The sequence below is a fragment of the Aquarana catesbeiana genome, linkage group LG03, assembly GCF_042186555.1.
Source record: "Aquarana catesbeiana isolate 2022-GZ linkage group LG03, ASM4218655v1, whole genome shotgun sequence".
Classification (NCBI taxonomy): Eukaryota; Metazoa; Chordata; class Amphibia; order Anura; family Ranidae; genus Aquarana; species Aquarana catesbeiana.
Genome location: NC_133326.1, coordinates 320,320,435 through 320,346,236, shown reverse-complemented (window position 1 = coordinate 320,346,236; position 25,802 = coordinate 320,320,435). Strand labels below are relative to the sequence as shown.

General features: G+C 41.8%; 2 protein-coding genes across 6 annotated transcripts in view; both read left to right on the top strand.

Moving 5' to 3' along the window:
* The first annotated feature begins 6,201 nt into the window (after positions 1 to 6,201).
* LOC141132231 (C-terminal-binding protein 2) overlaps positions 6,202 to 25,802 on the top strand; it is a 38,731-nt gene continuing 19,130 nt past the window's right edge. The window contains exons 1-7 of one of the 5 annotated variants that reach the window (XM_073620410.1): positions 6,202 to 6,280; positions 6,952 to 7,022; positions 20,727 to 20,793; positions 23,338 to 23,492; positions 24,698 to 24,842; positions 24,927 to 25,133; positions 25,289 to 25,503. In XM_073620410.1, the coding sequence (XP_073476511.1) occupies positions 6,202 to 6,280; positions 6,952 to 7,022; positions 20,727 to 20,793; positions 23,338 to 23,492; positions 24,698 to 24,842; positions 24,927 to 25,133; positions 25,289 to 25,503 (939 nt within the window). Of the gene's footprint in view, positions 6,281 to 6,951; positions 7,023 to 20,326; positions 20,431 to 20,723; positions 20,794 to 23,337; positions 23,493 to 24,697; positions 24,843 to 24,926; positions 25,134 to 25,288; positions 25,504 to 25,802 lie in introns of those variants that run through there. The other 4 variants (XM_073620407.1, XM_073620406.1, XM_073620409.1 and 1 more) reach the window with 4 other exon arrangements.
* On the top strand, positions 6,204 to 15,541 carry LOC141132230 (protein BANP-like). The gene is made up of 2 exons (XM_073620405.1): positions 6,204 to 6,280; positions 13,431 to 15,541. Exon 2 carries the CDS (start codon positions 13,573 to 13,575, stop codon positions 15,088 to 15,090), a length of 1,518 nt encoding a protein of 505 aa, XP_073476506.1. The 5' UTR covers positions 6,204 to 6,280; positions 13,431 to 13,572; the 3' UTR covers positions 15,091 to 15,541.

The following is a 25,802-nucleotide window of genomic DNA, read 5'->3' as shown; positions in this document are numbered from 1 at the left end:
CTTAATATGGGAGGGGTGGACCTCAACCAGTTGTTCCCGGCACACCTAGTCTCCTGTAAGGCCAGACGCTGGTACAAAAAAAAAGTGTCTGCATACTCATTTCATTTGGCTCTGCATGGATATAGGCGTGACACCCGCTATTGTTCCTCTTGATCATCCTGGTCTTTGCATTGGTGAAGGTTTTGAACACTACCACACACTAGTGGAGTATTAGCGTAGGGTACAGCAATGCACAGACTAGGAAACACTTTCACAGGGTCTCCAAAGATGCCATCATATTTTGGGAGACCCAAAAACCCTGGAACTGAACCGTTACACATAAAAGTAAAAAAAAAAAAAGTCTCTCTCTCTCTCATGTTTTTTTACTATGTTTTCATGTTTGCTTTTCAGGTATGTAATTATTTTATACTTTACTGTTTACTGTGTCTTATTGTCAAACCATCATTTGCTTAGCAGGTATGCCATTCAGCTGCAGCACCGATTTATTTATCTTGACAGCAACAGTGTTTGCTCACACGATACGTAAATCAGCGACTCCACCACAGTTAAAAAAAAAAGGGTGCATCATTAGAAATGGGTGGATGAAAGACGGTATTCTAATGGTGGGCATACCCACCGATCAATCTCTTTTGTTCAGCCCACAGGCTGCATGAAAAAAGAACATTACAATGTATGCCCAACAAGGACCAGCACTGGTATGTTGCTGGATTTTGAGTGGTTATACCAGACTGATGCCTGCAGGTTTAGGTACCGTCTTGGTATTATTCTTTTAAGCCAGCAGTCAGCTTTCATGTAATATAAATCCTAGCTGCCAATTAGCCTCTAGACTGCTTTTACAAGCAGTGGGAGGGAACATTCCCCCCCCCCCAGTCTTCCATTGTTTTCTCGGGCTCTCCTGTCCCGACAGGGAACCCGAGAATGCAGCGGGTGGTTCCGCCAGCTGACCATAGAGCTGATCAGAGACCAGAACGGCTCCAATCATCTCTATGGCCTAAGAAGCCGGAAGCTACGAGCATTTCATGACTTCGCCAGATATAAACAGCGCAGTTGGGAAATTGGCAAAGCATTTTATCACACCGATCTTGGTGTGGTCAGATGCTTTGAGGGCAGAGGAGAGATCTAGGGTCTAATAGACCCCAATAAAAAAACAGTGTACCTGTCACTACCTATTGTTATCATAGGGGATATTTACATTCCCTGAGATAATAAAAATGATTAAAAAAAGCACCCCTGTCCCCCCGTGCTCATGCGCAAAGGCAAACGCAAGTAGACATGTGCGCCGTCAATAAATTTGTTTCGTTTCGTTCTGTTTCATTTCGTACGAAAATTAATTAGTATTTCGTAATTCATGTCCGAAATTCAATTCGTATTCGTACGAAATCCAAATTTTCGTTAGATTCGTAAACTTTTCGCAAAACAACGAAAGTTCATTATATTGAATTTATCATTATGAGGGGCTCCCACCATCCCTGTGCTGTGCTGACTTCCTGGGTTTTTAACCTTTAGGTTCGTTAACTTTTCGTAAAAATAACAAATGTTCGTTATGATGAATTTATCATTATGGGGGTTCCCACCATCCCTGTGCTGTGCTGACTTTCTCTGATTGGTGAACAAAACACCAGTCACGTTTCTGTTGTAACGGAATTTGGATCAGAAATTTCGAAATTCGTTAACGAAATTTTGAATTTTGTATAAAATTCCTAAGCATAGAAATTCCCATAGGGTTCCCACCATCCCTGTGCTATGTTCCCAGGTCTGTACACCTGCTGTGTCCACTATGAGGGGTTCCCACCATCCCTGTGCTGAGTTCCTGGGGTTTTAACTTTTAGGTTCGTTAACTTTTCGTAACAATTACGAATTTTCGTTATGATGAATTTATCATTATGAGGGGTTCCCGCCATCCCTGTGCTGTGCTGACTTCCTTGGTATTTAACTTTTAGGTTCGTTAACTTTTCATAACAATTACGAATGTTCGTTATGAATTTGGATCCGAAATTCGTAAACGAAATTTCGTATTTCGTACAGAATTTGTATGCATAAAAATTTGTATTTCGGATTCGTACGAAACTAATCGCACATGTCTAAACGCAAGGGTCGGTCTGGTGTCATATGTAAACAGCAATTGCACCATGCATATGAGGTATCACTGCAAAGGTCAGATCAAGGGTAAGCGTTTGAAAAATCGCTGCGCAAATACTGTGTGAAAAAAAATTTGCAACACCCACCATTTTAATCTGTAGGGCCTTTGCTTTAAAAAAAAAAAAGTTTGGGTGTTTAGAGTAATTTTCTTGCAAAAAAAAATATTTTTTCATGTAAACAAAAAGTGTCAGAAAGGGCTTTGTCTTCAAGTGGTTAGAAGAGTGGGTGATGTGTGACATAAGCTTCTAAATGTTGTGCATAAAATGCCAGGACTGTTCAAAACCCCCCCAAATGACCCTTTGGAAAGTAGACACCCCAAGCTTTTTGCTGATAGGCATGTTGAGTCCATGGAATATTTTGCCACAAGTGCCAGGAAATTTATTTTTTTCCCCCCACACAAAGTTGTCACTAAATGATTTATTGCTCAAACATAACATGATTATATGTGGCATTACACCCCAAAATACATTCTGCTGCTTCCCCTGAGTACGGGAATACCACATGTGTGAGACTTTTTGGGAGTCTAGCTGCGTACAGGACCCCAAAAACCAAGCACCGCCTTAGTGACAACTTTCTGTAAAAATTTTTTTTAAAAAATAAAAAAAATTATCCCGGGGCATGCTGGGATTGTGAGGTCATAAGGGGGCATGGTCATATGACCACGCCCCCTTATGACCTCACAGTCCCAGCATGCCCCGGGACTGTGATGTCATAGGTCATGGGGGTGGGGTCACCGCCTATATAAGTCATTGCGGCGCGCTCCACACAGCATTACAGCGGGAGAGAGTGTTGTGTCGACATCGGAAGAAGAGAAGAGGGGAGAAGACAACGCAGAAGTCCGGGCCACCACTAGCAAAAGAGCGGCAGAAGATAGCGGAGGAGCCGGCAGAAGAACCGGACACCGGGAGAAGAGGTCAAACACTGGGAGAAAAGGCCGGAGAGAGTGACAAAGTTGGAAGAAGACCCCCGAAGTTGGAAGAAGACCCCGGAGCTGCATAATAAATTACTTTAAAAACCTGTGTAGTGTGTTTTTTTTATTGACACTTTTTTCCCTAGGTGAATGGGTAGGGGTACGGTGTACCCCATACTCATTAACATAGGGTGGGGGGCCGGGATCTGGGGGGCCCCTTATTAAAGGGGGCTCCCAGATTCCGATAAGCCCCCCCCGCAGACCCCGACAACCAACGGCCAGGGTTGTCAGGAAGAGGCCCTTGTCCTCATCAACATGGGGACAATGTGCTTTGGGGTGGAGGGCCCGCAGGGCGCCCCCCTCCCCCAAAGCACCCATCCCCCATGTTGAGGGCATGCGGCCTGGTACAGTTCAGGGGGGGGGGCGCTCGCTCGTCCCCACCCCTTTTCCTGACTGGCCGGGCTCGGATAAGTGTCTGGTATGGATTTTGGGGGGCCCCCCACCCTGTTTTTTTTGGAGTAGGGGTTCCCCTTAAAATCCATACCAGACCTAAGGGCCTGGTATGCTCTTGGCGGGGAACCCATACCGTTTTTTTATTTAAAATTTGGCGTGGAGTTCCCCCTCAGGATTCATACCAAACACAGTGCCTGGCATTGGCGGGGATACAAGTCGGATCCCCGCACCAGTGTGAACCCGGCTCGCAAGGTGTCAATCTCGCCGATAAAAGCGGCGAGATTGACACAATATCAGACAACACTACAGAAGTTGACCAAAGGGTGGTGGCAAAGAGCTGAAAAACCATGTGATTTGGTGAAAGTTGGCTGGAAAAGTCCTGCCATCTGTATGCAATACAAACTTATGGCCAACGCCCTTTGTACAAAAAATTCACAGGAAAGTTTGTACAAAGTCCTATTGTGTGTACGGGGCTTAAAGGGGTTGTAAAGGTATAAATTTTTTCACCTTAATGCATTCTATGCATTAAGGTGAAAAAACTTTTGAAAATACCTCCGCCCCCAGCCCCCCCGTTTTACTTACCTGACACCTCGAAACTCGGCCGCTCGCTCCTGACCTCCATTCAGCCGATCAGCCTGGTCGCTGATTGGCTATAGTGGATGGATTGAAAGCAGCGCAGCCATTGGCTCGCGCTGCTGTCAATCACAGCCAATGACGCGGCGCGCCGGGGGCGGGGCCGAGTGATACAGCCAGCGGCTATAGCCGCTGGCTGTATCACGGGAGCGCGCCCGCAATAACTAACCACCATGCGAGAGAGCTCGCATTAAGGTGGTTAGTTATTGCGGGGAGGAGCCGAGACCGCCGCCGAGGGACCCCAGAAGAGCAGGTTCGGGGCCACTCTGTGCAGAACGAGCTGCACAGTGAAGGTAAGTATAACATGTTTGTTATTTAAAAAAAAAAAAAAAATTTACCTTTACAACCCCTTTAACTTAGTCAAACTCCCTCCTGGAGCTTACTTGCTCAGCTGCATGCTGCTTGGTCACGGGCCACATCTGCCTCCTGCAGACATACACGCTCAGACTCCTAGAGACCGCCTGTCTCTTTCGTGGATCTGTCTCCACCTGAAAGCCGCCGCCGGCAATCACTTGTGACAAAAAAATAAAATATTCAATGGACTCAACATGCCTCTCAGCAATTTCCATGGGGGGTTGTACTGCCCTGCCATTTTAGCACCTCAAGAAATGAGATAGGCAGTCACAAACTAAAAGCTGCGTAAATTCCAGAAAATGTACCATAGTTTATAGACGCTATAACTTTTGCGCAAACCAATAAATATATGCTTTCTGACATTTTTTTTTTTTTTTTACCAAAGATATGTGGCTGAATACATTTTGGCCTAAATGTATGACTAAAATTGAGTTTATAATTTTTTTTTATAACAAAAAGTAGAAAATATAATTTTTTTTTCAAAATCTTCGGTCTTTTTCCGTTTATATCGCAAAAAATTAAAATCGCAGAGGCAATCAAATACCTTCAAAAGAAAGCTCTATTTGTGGGAAAAAAAGGACGCAAATTTCATACAACATTGCATGACCATGCAATTACCAGTTAAAGCAGCGCAGTGCCAAATTGTAAAAAGTGCTCTGGACATTGAGCAGCCAAATGGTCCGGGGCTGAAGTGGTTAAAGGGGGTAAAAAATTCCGGGGCTGAGGTGGTTAAAGCAGAACTTCAGTAATTTTTTCATCTTTCCATCTATTAAATCTTCTGCCCTTGTTGTTTTAACTTTGGATAGTAAAACGTTTTTCTTCTGCCAGTAAATACCTTATACAGCCCACTTCCTTTTTCTTGTCTGGTAAAAAGCCTAGGCTTATGACATCATGCACAGCTCTCTCTCTCACACTCTGAGAGTTTACCAGGAAGGGAGGGGGGATGAGTCATAAGAGGGCCAATCAGAGGTGCAGGTGTCCCTCTGTGTGCCTGTGTAAATCCAGGAAGTGAACAGGCAGCAGCTTCAGCTGCCCACAGTTAATATGGATGCTGCCAGACTCATTGGAGGGAGAATTCTGCAGCATATTTCATAGCTCGCAACTGTCCCTGATTTTGAGTTACTGTCCCTGATTTGAAGCAATGTCCCTCTTTCCTCATTTGTCCCTCATTTTGGTCTGATCTATATAATTGTATATAAAATGCACTTATTATCTTTCAAAAAGTGTTTCCCAGTGCTAAATCTTTCATCCAAAATCTAAATTGATGCATTTGTAAATTTAAAAGCCAATATAAAGGAATTGTAGTGGTAAAAAAAAAAAAGCACTTGTGGATTTAATTAACCTTTTTTTGGTTAATTCTCCTTTAAGGGTGTGTTTCAGGGGGCGTGTCTTATGCCTACATATGTATGCTAGTAGGTGTCCCTCATTCCCATCTTGGGAATGTTAGGAGGTATGATATTTGGCAAGTACAGTATCACAGTATATATAAAATAATATGCAAAGTGGTTGCAGGGATCTTACGAATGGCAAAGATGTTTACATTACAAATTATATGAACAGACTGCAGTTCGGGGCCAAAATGCCTGCAATGCAATCTCTGGTCTCTTGGCGGTGCTAGCAGTGGACGAGTTGTATTTCTCGATTCTGAGCTGTAGGCGGCGCTGTGCGCTCATAGACCGGTACAGAACCCGCTCTTAACACTAGTAACCTCGATGGTACTCCCAGCAGGCACTTCCTGTTTCCTGTGTGAGCAGCTGGTGAGAGCGCGACGGGTCCGGTGGGGAGGAGAAGGTGAGGAGGCGAGGGACAGGGGGCGGAGGGAGCTGAGGACCGGGGAGGTGGCGGCGCGGTTATAAGGGCGCGCTTTCGGTGTGTGGCTCTACAAAGGACAGGGAACCCTCACACGTTGTTTTCTGTCCGTTTGGGGTGTCCTCTCATTGTAGTGACTTCCTCGGAGTGGAGGAGCAGCGCTGAGCTCCAGGCACATCTGCCGCCCACACCAATGCATCCATATGGCATTGTTTGTGAGCTCCGCGCTGCCCCCGCCAATGTACTGTGTGGCTTATTGTGGTAGCCGGGCAGCAGCGCTGTGTAATACACAGTGTCGTTAGCAGGGCAGCCGTAGCCCGGGGGCTGATGGGGTGTGTTCATCCTGCTCTGCACAGGGTAACACTTGCAGGCTGTCTCATATAAAAAAAAACCATTAGAGTTTCCCCTCTACGTTTAGTGGGTGCTGCTCATACAATCACAGAGCTCTGCCATCCATTAGCTGCTCTGACAAATACAAACCTGTACTAGGCAGGGGTATGTTATATTATAGGGCTGGGAAGCACTGCTACCCTGGAAGGTGGGACATCACTGAGCTCTAGGAGTCTTATGTCTAATTACACCACAGCCATTCTCACCCCAGATACCCTAATTGTATTCTGTTTCCTTTCATGTCTCACCAACGTGTTCCGTAGCCGTACACATCGGTCTCCAAACTCTTTACATCAGTCCAGCCAATCACAGCCACGGATGTGCTTATGTTAAGGTAGATCTCCAGCCAACCTTTTTATTTTCTAGTTTTAAACAGAGTGGGGAGGCAGTAGAATGTTGGTCGGTTTTATCGCTGCGACCTCGCTGGGGACAGTTACTCTTCACCATTGTCACCTTGACAGAGAGTGATTCCAGAAGTCTTCTGCCTCCGGAATGAAAGGCATGGGCAGATCTTAGTGTATAATACCTGTTTTTTTTTTTTTTTTCAGTATTCAAGGCCTTACCTGCTCTGTGCAGTGGTTTTGCACAGAGCAGCCCAGATCCTTCTCTCGGGTCCCTCGTAAGCCAGTGCAAGCAGCTTGCTATAGGAGCAACCGAGCCGCTGCTCTGTGTGCCCAATTAGACACAGCGCTGTGCCTCGGCCCTGCCCCCCTCACTTCTCATTGGCTCACTGACTTTGACAGCAGTGGGAGCCAATGGTGCCTGCTGCTGTCTCAGCCAATGAGAGAGAGTCCCCAGACAGCCGAGGCGCTTGTGCAACATCGCTGGGCCGAGGTGGGGCTCAGGTAAGTATTAGGGGGGCTGCTGCATACAGAAGTTATGTGTTTTTTTATTTTTTTTTTATTTATCTGAATACATGAAGATAAAAAAAAAAAACACCTGCCTTTAGAACCACTTCAAAAGCTGTCAGAAAATGTGTTTTCTTCTTCATTTGGGGAGACTGGTGCTCCCTCCCTGAAGGGAGGCAGACAGCGATAAGAAACTGACACCAACTGTATGGAATTCCCCTTAACCACTTGCCTAACATACATGCCTTTTTTTAAAATGTATTTTTAGCTAGAAAATTACTTAGAACCCCCCACATGTATAGTTTCTGAAAGCAAAGGCCCTGGAGAATAAAAGGGAATTAAGAGAATTAAGTTGTTGCAACTTTTATGTCACAAAATATTTTCACAGCTATTTATCAAATGCAGATTATCAGGAAAAAAATACTTTAATACATTTTAGTGCACACAAAAACAATTTAATACCCGATGTTTGTCAAAATATAAAAGCCGATGTTATGCTGAGTAAATAGATACCAAACGTGCTTTAAATTTGTGCTCACCTGTGGAACGGCAACAAACGATTTTGCATAAAATTATCCATAGGCAACTCTTTAATGCTTTTACCGGTTAGCAGTTTACAGTTGAACTGGAGGTCTGACACTAGACTTATTGCTCTTACTCTGTGTGGTGCCATCACCAGGGGTGCTTTAAAAAATATGTATTTACATTTTTTTTACAATACCCTTTTTTTCCCCAACTGAACAACATCCTTTGTGATAGCATAGGCAGTGAAGGGAAGATCTGAGGTCTATTAGACCGAGCCTGGTAACAGCTAGTAAACGAACAGCCGAAACCAGAAGTGTTGAAATCCCTGTCACTTGTGGTGTCTTACTTCAAAGAAGAGCTTGGGGAATGGAAGGGCGCCAGGTGGTGGGAGGGGCTGGAGCAATGATCCTGGTATAATCACTGCCTGATTAGAAAATTTACCCCTCTGCCTTAGGACAATGGTCCTAAATCTGAAGTGTGGAGAAATCCAAAATGTTGGAGTTGTTCCCAGAACAGTAGGTGAGGTTACATCTTCCAGTGGAGACCCCTGTTCGAAGGACAGCCATCTAAGAGAGGATTTCTTCTAACTTTCTGTTACAGCTCTGGGACAGGAAGTGAAGTGGAAGTTTGACCAAAGGTAATCTTTCCAAAACTTAGAAAAAAAAAGTTCCATACATACACATTGATCTATATTTTAGCTTTGTGAACTTAGCCTATGCTCTTTAACCACTTCCCGTTCGTCATATAGCAGAATGACGGCCGCAAAGTGGTTAAGTTATCCCAACAGGGTGTCATATGATGTCCAGCAGGATAAGCCCATCGGTGGTGCGATGTGTCGCTCTGACACACTGCACCTCCGATCTTGCTGATATTCAGCGCATTGATTGTCAGTGCCAACCAGGGATGTCCCTCAGTGCCTTATCCTCAGTGCTAGAAAAAAGGAAAGGGGGGGGGGGGGGCGGGTAAAAATACCCAGGAGAACGAAACAGATGGACTTTGTAGGCACCAATCATAAAAATCAATGTAAACTTTTATTTATACACAAATTTAAAAAGAATCACATAAACGTAAACATTTTTTTAAAAAACGCAGTACATTGCGGAAATTGGTATTATATGTCACTACATAAATGTATGAGAACGGATCGGGAATAGCCCCCATACCAGAGGGAGGGATAAACCCCTTCCGTTCCCATTAAATAACCTCAAACTGATATAGCTCGGTATGGCTCTACATGTTTTGCAAATTTGAATGCTTCTTCAGGAGCTTGTTTGGGTTACCTGTAATGGGAAATAATAGAGAAGGACATACACCAAAAAACAAAAAAAACAAACATACAGTAGCATATTAATATTATTTTTGCATAAAGACTTTTCAATAGTGCGTCTCAATCAGAACCACTGAGTACCGTGAGGAAGCGATCCCAAAGGCCCAAGATTCAACACGCATATGGTGACCTGTGATAACATGCGGGGACGTGTCTGGTAAAGAGATTTATATCACCAGTAGACTCAAGGGGGGTAGTGAGCTAGAGAATCCCAACTGTCCAAAAAAGGGGGTAATAATAACCAATGTACATCTGTGGTAAAACCGGAACATTCATATGTAGAAGAGAGCATAAGGCACAACTAGGTGGGGGTCAGGGAGGGAAAGAGAGAGAGGCAAGGAAAAGGGGGGGGGGGGGGGAGAGAGAAAGGAGAAACCAAAAAGAGGGAATAGACAGAGGAACTGGGATATAGCAAGTAATGTACCAGCCAGAGTAAATGGATCCGTCTTCAGATCAGGTAGAGGTTATGGATAATTGAAAAGCCATGCATTCAGAGACAAAGCCTCCAATGACCAAGGTGCATAAGGGAATCCAGAGACTGTAATCTGAAGATGTAGATAATATCTAATTAGCCAATATTGAGACCAGCTCCTTATAGTGTGCCGTTATACCAATAAATCAAATGGCATAAACAGATCCTCATATACATGCTAAGTACAGGTATGCCTGTAGGGTTAAATAATTGCACATGAAGGACTGCTCCTACCTTGTAGGGTAATACAGGTGAGCAGGTCTTGTAAACAGCATAAATCAGCTACTTGCTTGTAAATCCTCAGTGCTGCCTATCAGTGCAGTCTCATCAGTGCCCGTCAGTGAAGGAGAAAACATACTTATTTACAAAATGTTATAACAGAAACAAAGAAACTTAATTTGCTAAAAAAAAAAAAAAAACCCAGTGGTGGTCTAATACCACCAAAAGAAAGCTCTATTTGTGGGGAAAAAAATGATAAAAATTGTCGTCATTCAAAATTCATGACCAGGCACTTTTTTGCTATTTAGCACTGTGCTACTTTAACTGGTAATTGCGCGGTCATGCAACAGTGTACCCAAACAAAATTTATATAGTTGGCGTGTGTGTACATACTAGAATTTTTTTTTTTTTTTAATACAACTAATGGTGATGATCAACGACTTATAATTGGACTACGATAGCGTGACAAATCTGACACTGACGCTGGGGGGAACTGACTAACTGACAGTGGCATTAATACAGTGATCAGTGATAATATTTTACACTGTCACTGTACTAATGACACTGGCTGGTTAGGTGTTGACATCTAGGGCGATAAAGGGGTTAAAAGTGTGCTGCTTTTGCTGCTAGATCTCTAGATTTCTCATTCCTGCTTTGCAGGGTTGAGAAACAGAGAGATTGTTCCCTCAGAGCTCTGTGTGTCAACACAGAGCTCTGAGCTGTAATTGTTCACAGCTGCACAGCAGGTCCCGGGCGTAAATCATTGGCCCAGACTTGCTGACAGGCTCCCGCTCTGTACAATTACAGTGCGTGCCAGCAGAGGATGCGCAAAAGTCTGCCTTGAACCTAGGTGTAGGCTGCACTTTGGGAATGATCCCGCAATCTTCTGGGACCTGTGATGTGTCCCAGAAGGCTGTGGGCAAAAGGGAGAGGTGATCTGGGGAGAGGTGGGAGTGGGTACCCGCTCCCACTTCCCCCAGATCACCTAGGTGTAATCACAGGTCCCAGAAGAAGTGCCAATTGTTAGAGGAGGGGGAAAGGAAGCAGACAAGGGGAATAAAAAGGTTAATTGTACTAGGGTCTGTGCGCTCTTTGTTTTCATAGTGTCAGGTTCCCACTGGTACCCAGAGAGCTGCAGTGACCGCAAGTTTTTTTTTATTTGAATTTACTTGTGTGGCTGGACAGGTCTCTTGTTGGATGCCAAAATTGCTAGATAAATGGTGTTTTATATTGTTGTACAGAGTACATCAGGACAGCATGTTTTATGTTTGAGCAGCAGCAGTGCACATGATAATCCTCGTTTTAATTTGTTATTAAAAAAAAAAAAAAAAAAGAAAGTGTGTGTGTGTGTGTGTGTGTATGTGTATATATATATATATATATATTAATTTTGTGTGATGTGGCAAGAATTATTTGGTGACCATCTGTGTTTCACAGACCACACTTTGGAAATAACAGTTATCTACATATACTGTAGCAATTTGCACCTAAGGGTAAAACAAATCTAAATGCCTAAGCACAATTTAGCAACTTTGACATGTTAGTAAAACCATACATATTATCACAACTACTTTGTGCATCCAGGTGGATTATACCTTGTTTTTTTCAGGACAAATTTGGGCTTTCATTTGGTAGTAATTGGTTATGGATATGTTCTGATTTATTTTATTTTTATTTCTCAAAGAAAAACTGGCCCAATATAGTTGGTTTGTATTTCTGGTTACTACTATAACCATCCACCAAAGAACAACCCAAATTAAATTCTCCTGCTTCTGACAAACGCAGCGATACTACATATATGTATGTTGTTTGTACTTGTAGTACAGCCCAAAAACAATAGTGCACATTTTTATGCTATTAGCTAACATAAATACTAATTAAAAAAAATAAAAATAAATAAATACTGACCATGACATTTTACTCTGACCTTTACCCAAACACTAACCCTGGCACTGACCTGTATCAAATTTTGATCTAGGTATTTTTATTTTATTATTATTATTATTATTATACATTTTTTTTTCTCTGCAAGGATAGAGAGAGAGGCAATGCATCTCTCTCCTCCATTCACAAAGAAAGGAAACACGGGGGAGGGCTTCACAGTGACTGATTACTGTGATAGCCAATCTGTCACAGTGAGCAGGTGACCTGGAATCGTGAGTTCTGGGTCCCGATTGTTAGTATGGGGCCTAGGGCTCACTGTGAGACCCTGTTCTCTGCTGGAATTGCGGGTGTGTTTCCTCCCAGCACAAAGGGAGATGCACAAATATGCGGCTCCACGGAATAAAACTCAGTCCAATGAGGACGCATATTTGTTACGTCGGTGTGAAGGGGTTAAAGTAGGACTGAAGGCAAATTGTTTTTTTTTTTTTTTTTTTTAGAGTAAGAGAGGGTTTTAGCCCCTGTCAGTCCCCCCCCACCTCCTTATTGGGGAGAACCTTCACTTCCTGTCCCATAGCCAAAGAGGAAATCCCTTGGGGCCCCCAGGTCACCAGAACTAGTGTCTCCATTGAAAGATTTCCCCTCTATTACCTTTCAGGGACAACACAAAATTTTGGATTTTCTTTTACTTTCTATTTCAATGATAAATCGTACATAACACCTCTGCGCTTAGTGTACATTAAACAAATCCAGAATGTGTAAAAAATGAATCTTGCTTTGTAAGAAAGCAGCACACAGTGTTTGAATACTGCAACACCTAATGCATCATATGAAACTTAATTAGGTGTGCTAACCCTTTTTAAATTTGAAACTGGGCAAACTAATGCTAATGTATAAAAGTGAGCAGTATTTGGTATAAAAATCTCAAACACATTAGGTGCATTGTGACAGAACTTAAAAAAATGTTTAGTGCAATGAATGATAAGAAAATAAACTGAACATTTCATGTTGTAAAGCAAGGCTAAGAAACAGATCCATTAGTAAAAGCAGCACACTTTACACACAACAGATCTCTGTTTCTTATCCTTGCTTTACAACATGAAATGTTCAGTTTGTTTTCTTATGTGACTAACATATTGTTAGGCGCACATTTAACCCCTTTCCAGTCAGTGTCATTAGTACAGTGACAGTGAGTATTATTATTACCGATCACTGTATTAATATCACTGGTAGTGTCCAATTGTCTGCCGTAGTCCCGCTATAAGTCACAGATCACCACCATTAGCAGTATAAAAATAAATAAAAATTCCAGTATCTATACCATAGTTTTATCAAAGACATGTAGCAGAATACATTTTGGCCAACATTTTTGAAGAAATTTGATTGTTTAAATTTTTTTGATTGGATATGTTTTATAGCAGAAAGTATAAAATATATTTTTTTCTCAAAATTTTCGTTCTTGAGTATCAGCTGCAGCGAGGAGAGGTGCGGGGAGTGCCTGGATTCTTTCGTGAGGAAGGACGTTATCGCCCATCAAAACGCCACGAGAACTTGCAGAGCTCACACAGATTATTCATCACATTGAATTTGCGAAGAATTTGGGGAGTTATTAATGATGTCAGGCGAGGAGCTGACAGAAGTGGTTCAAATAACGGTTGAAGAGTTGCATGATAACCACCCTGTCATGTTAGAAAATCATGAGGTAACGGAAGACGACATGCCGCCTTCACTGAAACGACAGAGAATAGAAATCGACTGTGAGGACCCATCCGTAAAGTCTTTCCTGTTCTCGATCAACCAAACGATCTGTCTGAGGTTGGATAGCATTGAGTCCAGGTTGCAGGTTCTGGAGGCCACTTATAAGTCACTAGAGGAGAAACTAGATATCATCTTGAACAAAAATTCAAACCCCATCCGAGTACCCATGGTGGCAGGCTCGCCACTTGGAGCAACTCAGACCTGGAACAAAGTGCGATGCGTTGTTCCTCAGACAACTGTTATCCTGAATAATGAAAGACAAAACTCTGTAGTGGCCAAGCTGCAGAGTCAGGAGGATTCAGTAAACAAGATAACAGAAAGTCTTGAAAATATACTTAATAGTGTGGTCCCTGGACGAAGACATAACACAATCGTGGTGAAGGTACCAGGCCCAGATGAAAGCCACAGTCATGATGATAATGACAGTGGATCAGAAGCCAGTGATACAGTGTCCAACTCTGGACACTCCAACATGGGGAACAATGTTACCCTGATCACTCTGAACTGTGAAGAGGATTACCCCAATGGCACATGGCTCGGTGATGAAAACAACCCTGAGATGCGAGTGAGATGTCCAATCACAGCAGCCAACATGCTGCACATCAGCACCAACTGCCGGACGGCAGAGAAGATGGCCCTTACTCTGCTTGATTACCTCTTCCACCGTGAGGTGCAGGCTGTCTCTAACCTATCAGGACAAGGAAAACACGGCAAGAAACAGCTGGATCCATTGATGATCTATGGCATAAGATGTCATATATTCCACAAGTTCCGAATCACAGAGTCCGACTGGTACCGGATAAAACAGAGCATTGACTCCAAGTGCCGCACAGCTTGGCGCAGGAAGCAGAGAGGACAGAGCTTGACTGTAAAAAGCTTCTCACGCAGAACCCCCTCAAACACTTCATACAATGCAGCTGATGGTGTACAGAATACTGTTTCATCTTCCAGTGACCTGCAGGAGACACCACCTCAGGCACTGCACTACGCACTGGCCAATGCCCAGCAGGTGCAGATCCACCAGATTGGGGAAGATGGCCAGGTCCAGGTGGGACACCTGCATATTGCACAGGTACCGCAGGGAGAGCAGGTGCAAATTACTCAAGACAGCGAGGGCAACCTGCAGATTCATCAAGTCCACGTGGGTCAGGATGGCCAGGTTCTTCAAGGAGCACAGCTCATAGCTGTTACCTCTGACCCATCATCTGGTGAAGTTAATGGCTCCCCAATACAGGCCAATGACATCCAGGTCCAGTACGTTCAGCTCGCACCTGTCACTGAACCATCTGCAGCCACTCAGGTCGTAGAACCTCTACAGTCTGCTCTTCAGACGGAGATGCATACAGAGCATGAATCAATCCAGATCCAATAATCCCTGCATCTGAGCAAGTCAGGAGCATGTGTGTGCCATCCGTTATTAGCATGGATGGCACAGGAGCTGCACACACACACACTCGCCAATGAAACCCACTAAGCAGACCTCATTGTGAATATCTCGGAGGACCAGATTGCAATGGAAGCAACTAGCTGTGCAGAATTCATTCAGTTGTTTGTACTCTCTAATATGCTATTTTTATATCCTCTGTATCTTAAAAAAAAAAAAAAATAATAATAATTCTATCTTTAAAAGTTATGTTTTCTGTTTAATCTATATCTTTGGTTTGCAGAAAAAAAAAATATTCAATGATCAAGGAACATTCACTCACTGTTCTCCCAGAACTCATAGGCCAATAAACCAAAACTGCTAAAAAATATATTTTTTTTCTTTTTTCGTTTATATTGCAAAACCTAAAAAAAAAAAAAAAAACACATTGGTGATCAAATACCACCAAAAGAAAGCTTTATTTGTGTAAAAAAAGATATAAATTTAGTTTGGGTACAGTGTTGCATAACTGCTCAATTACCAGTTAATGTAGCACAGTGTTAAATAGCAAAGAATGGCCTGGTCATGGGGGGTAAAATGTTGTGGAGGTCAAGTAAAGTGTAAATAAACTTCATTTTCGGTTGAGTGGAAAGGGATTAGAACATCTGATCTGTTTTTTTTTATTGTTATCACCCTCTCCATTTGCCCTGTTTACCATTGTCATCAAAAGTGAAAGTAAAAGAAAATCCCAAATTTTGGGTTGACACGAGAACTCTAATAGAGGGGAAATTTTCCAGTGGGGACAACCCAGGATTCCCTCATTTTGGAGGCATTTCTTCTCGCTTGTGTGTGTTTTTTATTTTTTTTTACAGGTAAACGCTTTAAAAAAGAAATACAGGAATTAGTTTTTTGTAGAATCATACTTGCCTAGCTGGATGCAGCATCGGTCCAATGCTTCATCTGTTACCTGCCGGCTCGAACACTGAGAACCAATTGATCAAACACCGCCGATTTGCTCGGTTCCCAGATCTCCTTGAGCAGAGAGCTGGTGACTGTCAGGCACCGGCTCTCTGCTCTGCCCCCCCACGCTCACTGGAGGGGCAGGAGCGGCTGGCTCAGGCTCTCAGCGGCTCGCTAAGAGGCTGGGCCGTGTGTCGTTTCAGGCGTGTGGGCGGATCCCGACATATGGTCGCAATCTCTTCCAAGCCTGGACCGGCTCTGGTGTCAGCAGGCTTCAGCCCCGCTGTCTGCTGAAAACAGGTCACAGGAATGCAGAACGAACTGCACTCCTGTGATCCCCAGAAGTACAGCCAAACAAGCTTTGGCTGTACTTCTCTTTTTAAGGTTTACTTTAATTGGCTGCGCCTTTCATGTGGCTTCAGTAATTTGAATTACAGACTCAGAATAAGCACGCCCTTTTCTAATCCACATGATAGTATCAGCTCAGTGACTCTTAAAGTCCTGCAGCCAGGCAAGTATCATTTTCAAAAGGTCAGCAGTGGCAGTCTTTAAATTACGGTTTCTACAGGTTTCCATTATAATCAGAAATGCAAACAAGGCTGTTGTAAATGAAGAATTGCATATAGTTTGACTCTCAGGTAGTCACTGGTCTCAGAATGGGTTAAGATGGGTAATTGTGGTGTAGTCCATTTAGCAATAGTGTGCTGGACTAGAGTGTTGTGTAGTTTCCAGTGTAAACGAAGAGCATTGGTAAACATGCCAACAATAAGTAGTTGTCCTGCTTTGCACGTGTGCGCCACTCCCTTAACTGCAGTGTCCACCAAAAACAATCAATTGCGTTCCCATCACCTGGCCGCTTTGAGTGGCTGGGGGCTCATGTAATTGCTATCCCATCACAATGTATACACAACTGTTGTTTCACTGATAACCGCTGTGCTTTCTGTAGTGATGCTGTGATTGGACCACAGCTGTCACATGTTATCTGTGGCCAAACACAGCACCCTGTACCATGTCATTAGCTGTAGCTGATCACAGCAGGTCAACAGAAAGCAAGCTGTCATGAATGAAAACCCAATCATGACAGTTCAAATGATTGCTGTTAGCATTTATCACTGTAACGGAAATCACAGTGTAAGAAAAAAAAAAAAGAGGTAAAAAGTTTAATTCAATAAATATTTTACTTGCAAGTTCTAACGAGCAGGGCACTTTGATTCCTCCTGTCTTGAATTGTATTGTAACTGTACTGTTTCCCCCTAACGTTGTAAAGTGCTGCCTAAACAGTTGGTGCTATATAAATCCTGTACAATAATAATTGTGGAAAACAAAACCTTTTTTTCAAAAAAATTGTGATAAATTACAACTCCAAAAAACTTGCCATGCCTCTTACTAAATACCCCAGATTGTATACTTTCCTAAAGGGGTCATTTGGGGGTAATTGTACTGTCCTGGCATTATAGTGCCTCAAGAAATGAGGCTGAGAGTACATCAGAATAAATCAATTTTCAAATATAGACCATAGTTTGTAGACTATAACTTTCCTACAGACTAAATAAAACACACTCATTTGTGTTATTTTCTTTTAAAGAAATGTAACAAAACACAATTTTTGGCCTACATTTATGAAGAAAGATTATTTCTTTGCAAAATTTTATAACGGAAAAGAACTTTTTTTTTTTCAAAATTTTCGGTATTTCATTTATATAGCAAAAAATAAACCCAATGGTGATTGGATAATTTTAGTTGGGGTACAGTGTTACATGACCGTGCAATTGCCAGTTAAAGTAGCACAGTGCTGAATATCAAAAATTTGGCCTGGCCAAGAAGGGGGTAAAACATTCCGGAGGTCAAGTGGTTAATGAAGTTCTCCAGGAAATAATTAAAGAGTAACTGCAGGCTGCTCACATAATTTGTAATAAAAACATCTTTGCCATTCTGAAGCTTCCCTCCAACCACTTTGCATATTATTTTATATATGCTGTGATTCTGTACTTGCCAAATATGCTGCAGAAATCTTCCTCCACTAAGTCTGGCTGCAATCATTTTAACTGTGGGCAGCTGAAGGTGCTGCCTGTTCACTTCCTGGATTTACACACACGCCTCAAGCTCTGCAGCTCTCATTTGCTATCTTATGACTCATCACCCCCCCCCCCCCCACCTTACCTTCCTGGCAATCTCTCTCTCTATAGAGAGAGCTGTGCATGATGTCATAAGACAGGAAGAGAGCGGCATTTAGGTTATAAACATCCAGTTTATTCGGTCATAATCAACTCACATTTGAGTAGAAATAAGCAGGCATGTGTGTAATATATCCGCTGGCATCCCTTCTGTTCTGCTGGGCAAGGGTGATCAGCAGTCCCAGCCACGCCGGTGCCTTCCGAGGCTGCAGGAAATCAGCAGAGCAAGCGCATCAGCCGTGACGGACAGGGGGCGTGGTAGAGCTTGCGTTTGCAGCATGCGTGCTCCATCAGGCATGATGTCATAAGCCTAGGGTAATGACCACACAAGAAACAGGAAGTGGGCTGTATAAGGTATTTACTGGCAGAAAAAAAAATGTTTTACTATCCAAAGTAAAAACAACAAGGGCAGAAGATTTAATAGATGGAAAGTTGAAAAAATGACTGAAGGTCCGCTTTAAACTCCTTATTCCTAAAGTGTTGGTGTTCAATGATTTACAGCTTCCAGCTCATTAACTTCCACCAGAAAGCCCTGACTGGCCCTGATGGGACAGGAGATTTGTAAGGGGAGTTGCTGCCATGGGTACTGATTTAGATATGTATTTACCAAATTCTAAAATGTCAGTTTTCAGTGAAATGTCCTTTTTAAGTTAATTAAGACCTGACAGATGTGCCCACTATCGTCTGAGTACAAGATTACAATAAGCCAATGTTTTTCAGATTTTGGTTTCTTGATCATTCTCTTGGTGTTCCTTCACAACAAAACATTTAACTATAATAATGATATCCAGCAAATTACACTGAAGAGCTATTATTGCACTTGCTTTTAATGCTTCACTGCATCATCCCTTTTAGAGCAACAAAACTGTAGAAAATACTTTTCCTATCAAACCTTATCCTGCATCCCCCTATAAAAATAGTTGGTAAACAATTATGAATTTTGCTATTTCTAGAAACCTGATTTTATTAGACTGATTGCAAGGATGCATATTCTTGTAATTTGACTGGATCCAGATTTGTGCAGCATGTTGCACGTTTGTTCTACTATGCATAACAGTTAAACGCAGTAATGGACTTTACTGCAGCTCAAAGTAATGTGCAAACATGGTTCACTGAACCATTGATTTTCGTAGTGTAAATGCAATTTATGTACATATGTTCACCCATGTAAGTGTTTACTGTAATTATTTTGCTTTTTTGTTTGATGTTCATTTTTTTTTTTATTCTCTCATATTGAGTGGGCAGGATAAAAAAAAAAAAAAAAAATCAATTTACCAATGACCATAAGAGTGCCTGTGTTTGACTCTCGTGCATCTTTTCATTGCTGCATATGGCATCTAGAGGATGATTAGGAATACATAATATCCTTATGTGCTGATTTTGTCATATGCAGAAGCATTTTACTTTATAACCAAATCTGTAAAGGTGTTGCCAAAATTGGGTTTCTTAGACTGGTCTTTGTCTATGGCCAGCTTTAAATGATGGGAACTATCCATGATAAACAATATTTAAAATGTCTTTGTCGGTAAAGATTATATGTTCTTTATTTGTGAATGAAAACAGACAGTTTTGCGGATAAGGGTCCCAAAGGACATTGCAAGCTGCTGGATGACATGGTTGTTATTCTGAGCATACCTGTCCATTAAGCCAGGTGTTCAACATTTTTGTCTCTGCGGGGAAGAAATTAGCTTTGGGGATATGAATATCTGTAGTTGAGCAGCTGCCTGCTAGATTTCTAAACAGTTGCTTATGCAGTTTCTTGCACATTTTAAAGTAAGTCATCTTTAGTATTTGTGGCTTATATCCTGCATTTCAATTGGTTACATTTCCTTTAGCCTCTATCATTGCCCTCTTAAAGCGTTTCTTAATCCAAAAAAAAAAAGCAACCAGATCCTGTTCCCTTAAAGCATGGTATACAGCACAGTGCTTGTGCTGTGTCATTTTGGCCCTCTCTATACACTAAAAAAACCTGGCTGATCCTGCCTGGCTGTACCCTCCCGCTCCTGCTGCTCTCATATCTTCTAATAATTTGTCTTATCCCCTCTGTACCCTTATACAGATCTGTACCTCTATAAACACGGCTCCCGGCACTGAGCTAATGGTCGGCACTCTCGCCTCTCTCTCCTCTCTCTCCCCCCTCCTCCCTGGCTGACGTCGGCGGGAGGGCTCTGCCCCGCCCACTGCAGCTGTGAGTCGAAGAAAGGAGAGGAATCAGGTGAGCGCCAAGAGCGGAGCTTTTATCTGTACAGATTGGCGGATTTTTTTTACATTACACAGGGACGCATGTTATAATGGTACAGAGGGGATAAGACCATTTATTAGAAGTGTGTTAACCACTTTAATGGTTAGTCTTATAGCATTGGGTGGATAATTCCATTCAATCTGGGTGGCACTTTTTAAGACGTACAGTACAAGAAATTTCAACTTGATCCTGGTATTTGCCATAGCTTAGATTTATTTAAACTTCTGGTACTTGATAGTGAAATTTTATTCTTTTTCTATTTCTAGTAGGTTTCTAAGAACCGAACCATGGACAAACACAAAGTGAAGAGACAACGTCTGGACCGAATCTGTGATGGTTAGAAAATATAATTTATAATTTGTTGTCTTTTGTATTGTTCTGTTAACTGGGCTTTTATTAGACAATTTGGAGACCCTTGTTCTATTGTATAGAATCCTATTCCATTCTTTAATGTATAGCTAAAGGCAAAACCTTTCTTTAGTTTTGGACAGAGCGAAGGGGAATTATAACCTGTCAATTTTTATCGCTGTCTGTTCCCCCGTTAGGGAGATTCACCCTTTCTGACTGTGTCCTGTTTTATCATTTATCATTGAAAGTAAAAGCAAATCCCAAATTTTGGGTTGTCCCCTGAAAAGTAACAGAGGGGAAATCTTTCAATGGGGATACTAGTTTTGGTGACCTGGGGGTTCCCAAGGGATTCCCTCAATTTGCAGGGATTTTCTCTCACTTCGTGTTTTGGCAATGGCACAGATGGCCAAAAAATATACCAACAGGTGTTCTAACCCTTCCTTAGGCTCCGTTCACACCTAAGCATACTGGAATCGCAGCAAAACATAGGATGGGTTTGCAATGTCATTTTTTCTTAATGGAACCCTAAACCCGGTGTGATTTTACCACGGTTGTCAAGCGTCAAAAAATCGCAACACAAAATGCTCCTGACTCTGTGCCAAGACTTGCTACATGAGCTTCAATGGAGCATTTTTGGAGTGGAGGGAGGCTCATTTAATTGAATGGTGCCGCTCCAAAAACGCTCCACAGATAAAAATAGCTAAAAAAAAAAAATAGTGGTGCAGTAGCGGTCGCTGCACTATGGTCTGGTATGAATTGAGCCTTGCTCTAATCTAATTCTTGATCTAAAATGAAAAAAGTTTTGCCTTTTTAGTTCCACTTTTAAGTCCAAATCTAGCCTAAATGTTTTAGTTTTGAATAGAGAGGAAATGGGTTGGGTTCTGTCAGATTGTCACTGCCAGTGAGTCTATTGGGTAGATGATCATCTTATCGTTTTTTTTTTTTTTTTTTTTTTTTTTTGTGACCCCAGGAAGAGCCAGCAATAAAAAAAAAAAACAAAAAAAAAAAAAAACACTGCTTGCAAAAGGATGTACCTGTATGTCCTTGAGTTTAAGTGGTTTTACCAGGATTGTGGCATTTTCTGCCAGTTAAAGCGGAGTTCCGTCCAAAAGTAGAACTTCCGCTCGTTCGACTTTTCACAAGCATGCACAATTTTAAATGCCTTTATCTTTACCTCTCATATGAGTATGCGTACTGGTTCGGTACCTTAGAATGTAAAGTAAGACACTAGTATTTACAGAAAAATAATTGAATTTATTTCAGGTACTTGTATAGCGCTGTCCATTTATGCAGCACTTTACACATATATTGTACATTTAGCTCCATATTGCTGGTATGACAGGTTCTCCTTAAAAGCAAAAGTTGCTAGAGTAGTCTTAATGGCCCCCTATGTTCTTGGCAAATAAATCATGCTATTAAATATGGAAAAGTTAATAAGAATGTGCAAAAGAATATAAGTGGTCTGCTCTATTTCTATAGAAAAGCAATAAAGGAAACTGTTTACTGATAAGTACACATTAGCTTAATAAATAGTTAAGAAATAAATATTTGTAAGTTCTTGCTAAATTTCTATTAAGGAATCGTTCACATGGGGCATACTAAAGTGTACGCCCGTGGAGGGTTGTTCACCCACATGGGGTTACACAGGTGTTCTGTGCTTCTCCGTGCCAGCAGACTCATTCGTGTCAGGATACATGGGCAGACGCTGCTTCCCATCTGATGACATGCATGTGCACGGCCCTGAACGCAGACAGTGTGTGTTAAGGGGCACGCACCAACACAGATGTCAGATTGAGAGTAGCGGCTGTGTCCGTGCAGCTGCCTCGTCTAATTTAACATCAGTGGGACTGCCTGCACAGGGATGCACAGAACACCTGTGTATGCCCAAGCAGGTAAACGCAGCCCTCCATGGGCGTGCACTTCGGTACTTCTATCTGGGATGTTGGTTATGGTGCCTTTGCTAAGAAAATCTACACTGCAGACACCCAGGCATGTTTTCACAGTTTCACTAAATCCTATCGGGCTGCTGTCTTTGGTCCTGGTTTAATTATCCTTCAACAAGAATGATGTGCTGCAGGCTTCTATTTCTTGGTTCCCTTTAGCTGTCACTTTTTGCAGGATTTTCTGGGATATTTTGAACACCCCCCTCCCTTTTTTTTCTTGGATGCTTCTTAAAAATGCTTAAGCTCCTCCCTTTGTCCTAGCTTTGCAAGTGTTTAAGAAGTGATGGTAAGAGCAGCCATTGTCTTTATAATGGAGGGGGTCTTCCATTTTTTTTTTGTTTGCTTTCTCTGCCACAGAAAAATGACTATACCCTTGTATCTATAGTTTTTCTTTATGTACTGGAAAGGATTTTATGGCAAATTAAAAAATCTTTTAATTAGACCGAACAATATTTTGAACAAGCTAAATATTAGTAAAGTGAGGGAATAACATCAATACTTTCTCAACATTATTTTAGTGTTCACTCTAAAGGTATTACTGTAATGCAGGTAGTCTTGCTGTATATTTATTATTGTTTGCCTTTTGTAGGTATCCGACCACCAATCCTTAATGGTCCTATGCCAGTCCGTCCTTTGGTGGCTCTTTTGGATGGAAGAGACTGCACAGTTGAAATGCCTATATTAAAGGATGTGGCTACAGTGGCATTCTGTGATGCTCAATCTACACAAGAAATTCATGAGAAAGTAATATTTTTTCCCTTTATTTCAGTTCTTCAAAAATTCTCTTACTGATGGAATAAAAACCTTTCTGGTTTCACTGGTTTTTGTGCCTTACTTTTAGAATTAAGACACAGCGAGACTGTTTAGACATGCAAATGGCAAAGAAGTTAGGTGTTTACATGCTGTGGTCACGATGCTTCACGCCCGTGGCAAAATCTATTCAATATATTGTGACCAGCTGTCGGTAAGCCCGCTAAATACCTGCATACGCTCCTCAACCGCTTGTAAAGCACATGGTTGCAGTACGTTTTTTGGAAAAAAAAATGGGGCTAAATCATGAGGTGAGGAGGCATCACATTGCCTTCTAACTTCCTGTTAATCGCCTCTTAAAGGTGATCCGACCGCAGGTCGCTCTACAGAGGAGCAAGGGAGTTAGACCTAAATCCAGCCTATATGTTTTTTTTAATCTTTTTTTTTTTTTCCTCAGACATTCTGTGTGCAGTGGATTTACAATATCTTTCCCTAACCATTTAAAGCCCTTTAATAAATATTTTTCCCAAAAGAGAACCACATTCACAGTTAGAATTTTGTTTGTTTAAGAAAATGTTTCCATCCTGCTCCTTCAAACTTTTTCATCACTATGAAGAAAAACAAAGTTGTATGACCAGCTTAAAGTTGGGTACACACTATAAGAAAATTGGGCGAACGTTCATCCTATTTTTCTCGATGGTTTCACAGCAAATCGGAACCGATGAACGAAGATTCATACGATCATTCTCGTACCAAACCGGTACAACTTAAACAAAAATTATTTGTTCTGTTCCTGTACGAGATAAATTTTGGAGTTTGTCCCTTTGGGAATTTTCGTACGAAAATTTGTAATCGGCTGTCAAAAGTTGTGTACACACTATAGGAAAATTGTACAAAAATTCTTTGGACGAAAATGTTTGCCCGATTTTCTTACAGTGTGTATGAGCCGTTACTCCCTCATTCTCATTGGCGTTTCAGCTTTGCACTTTAACCAGCCAGTAGGCTGCAGCTTCTGTGACTTCAGCAGTTCTACTGTTCTTGCTAAGCATTTAAATCATAGCCCGCGTCCCAATAGCTGTTTATGCTGGCTATATGAGATTCTCATCACTAGGATAATGACAAGCAAATGTAATTATCCATGCTTTGATGTTTTGTATTCTATAACCAGTGTTTTCTTCGCCATGCTTTGTTTTGTATAGGTATTAAGCGAAGCTGTGGGAGCCCTTATGTATCACACAATTTCCCTATCTCGAGAGGACTTGGAGAAGTTCAAGGCACTTCGTATCATCATAAGGATTGGCAGTGGATATGACAATATTGATATTAAGTCTGCGGCTGAATTAGGTAAATTGGAAATTTTTTTTTTTTTTTCTTGCATAGTCGTAGAAGACTAATATTACTGATTAATGGTATTTTTGTTTTTCCTAGGGATTGCAGTTTGCAATGTTCCCTCGTCTTCAGTAGAGGAGACAGCTGATTCAACCCTCTGCCACATTTTGAACCTGTACCGACGGGTCACATGGCTGCACCAAGCTATGAGGGAGGGGAACCGAGCATCCAGTGTGGAACAAATAAGAGAGGTGGCTGGCGGGGCTGCCAGAATCCGTGGGGAGACTTTAGGAATCATTGGACTTGGTAAAACTCGGTCTAATAAACACATAGACTTCAACATTAATAGCCATCTAATTGATTAGTATAGTCAGCAATGTTTACATTTTATATTATTTTGGTTTGTACATTGGAACATCTATCATAAATAATGACTTTTTTTATGGCCTATTGGTTTGTAGGTCGGGTTGGACAAGCTGTTGCTCTGCGCGCAAAAGCATTTGGATTTACTGTCATATTTTATGATCCCTATCTTTCGGATGGAGTAGAGCGCTCTTTAGGTCTGCAGAGAATGGGAACTCTTCAGGAACTGCTAATGCATAGTGACTGTATTACACTTCACTGCAGTCTGAATGAGCACAACCATCACCTCATTAATGATTTCACCATAAAGCAGGTATGCCACCTTTTTGAGCAGCTTTTTTTTTAGGTTTATATGCTTGTGAAATGCACACTGCTTGAAATGTGACATTTAAGAGATTGCAATGCTTTGCATAATTTGCAAACAATCTTGTGTGGCTCTTGAGATTTCAGAATTCAAAACTGGTGCAGTGGTTTCTCTAAAATAGAAAAGCTGTACAATGTCATATATGTTTAATCCATTTTTATTGGTTTTTGCAAAGTGGAACAGTGTGGTACATACAGAAAATTCCAGTACAATATAGGACAAGCAGAGAAAGCTCATGAAAAAAAGAA

Bases quoted from the DNA above. Each gene is read 5' to 3' on its own strand.
- LOC141132230 (XM_073620405.1), top strand. From the start codon at position 13,573: ATGATGTCAGGCGAGGAGCTGACAGAAGTGGTTCAAATAACGGTTGAA.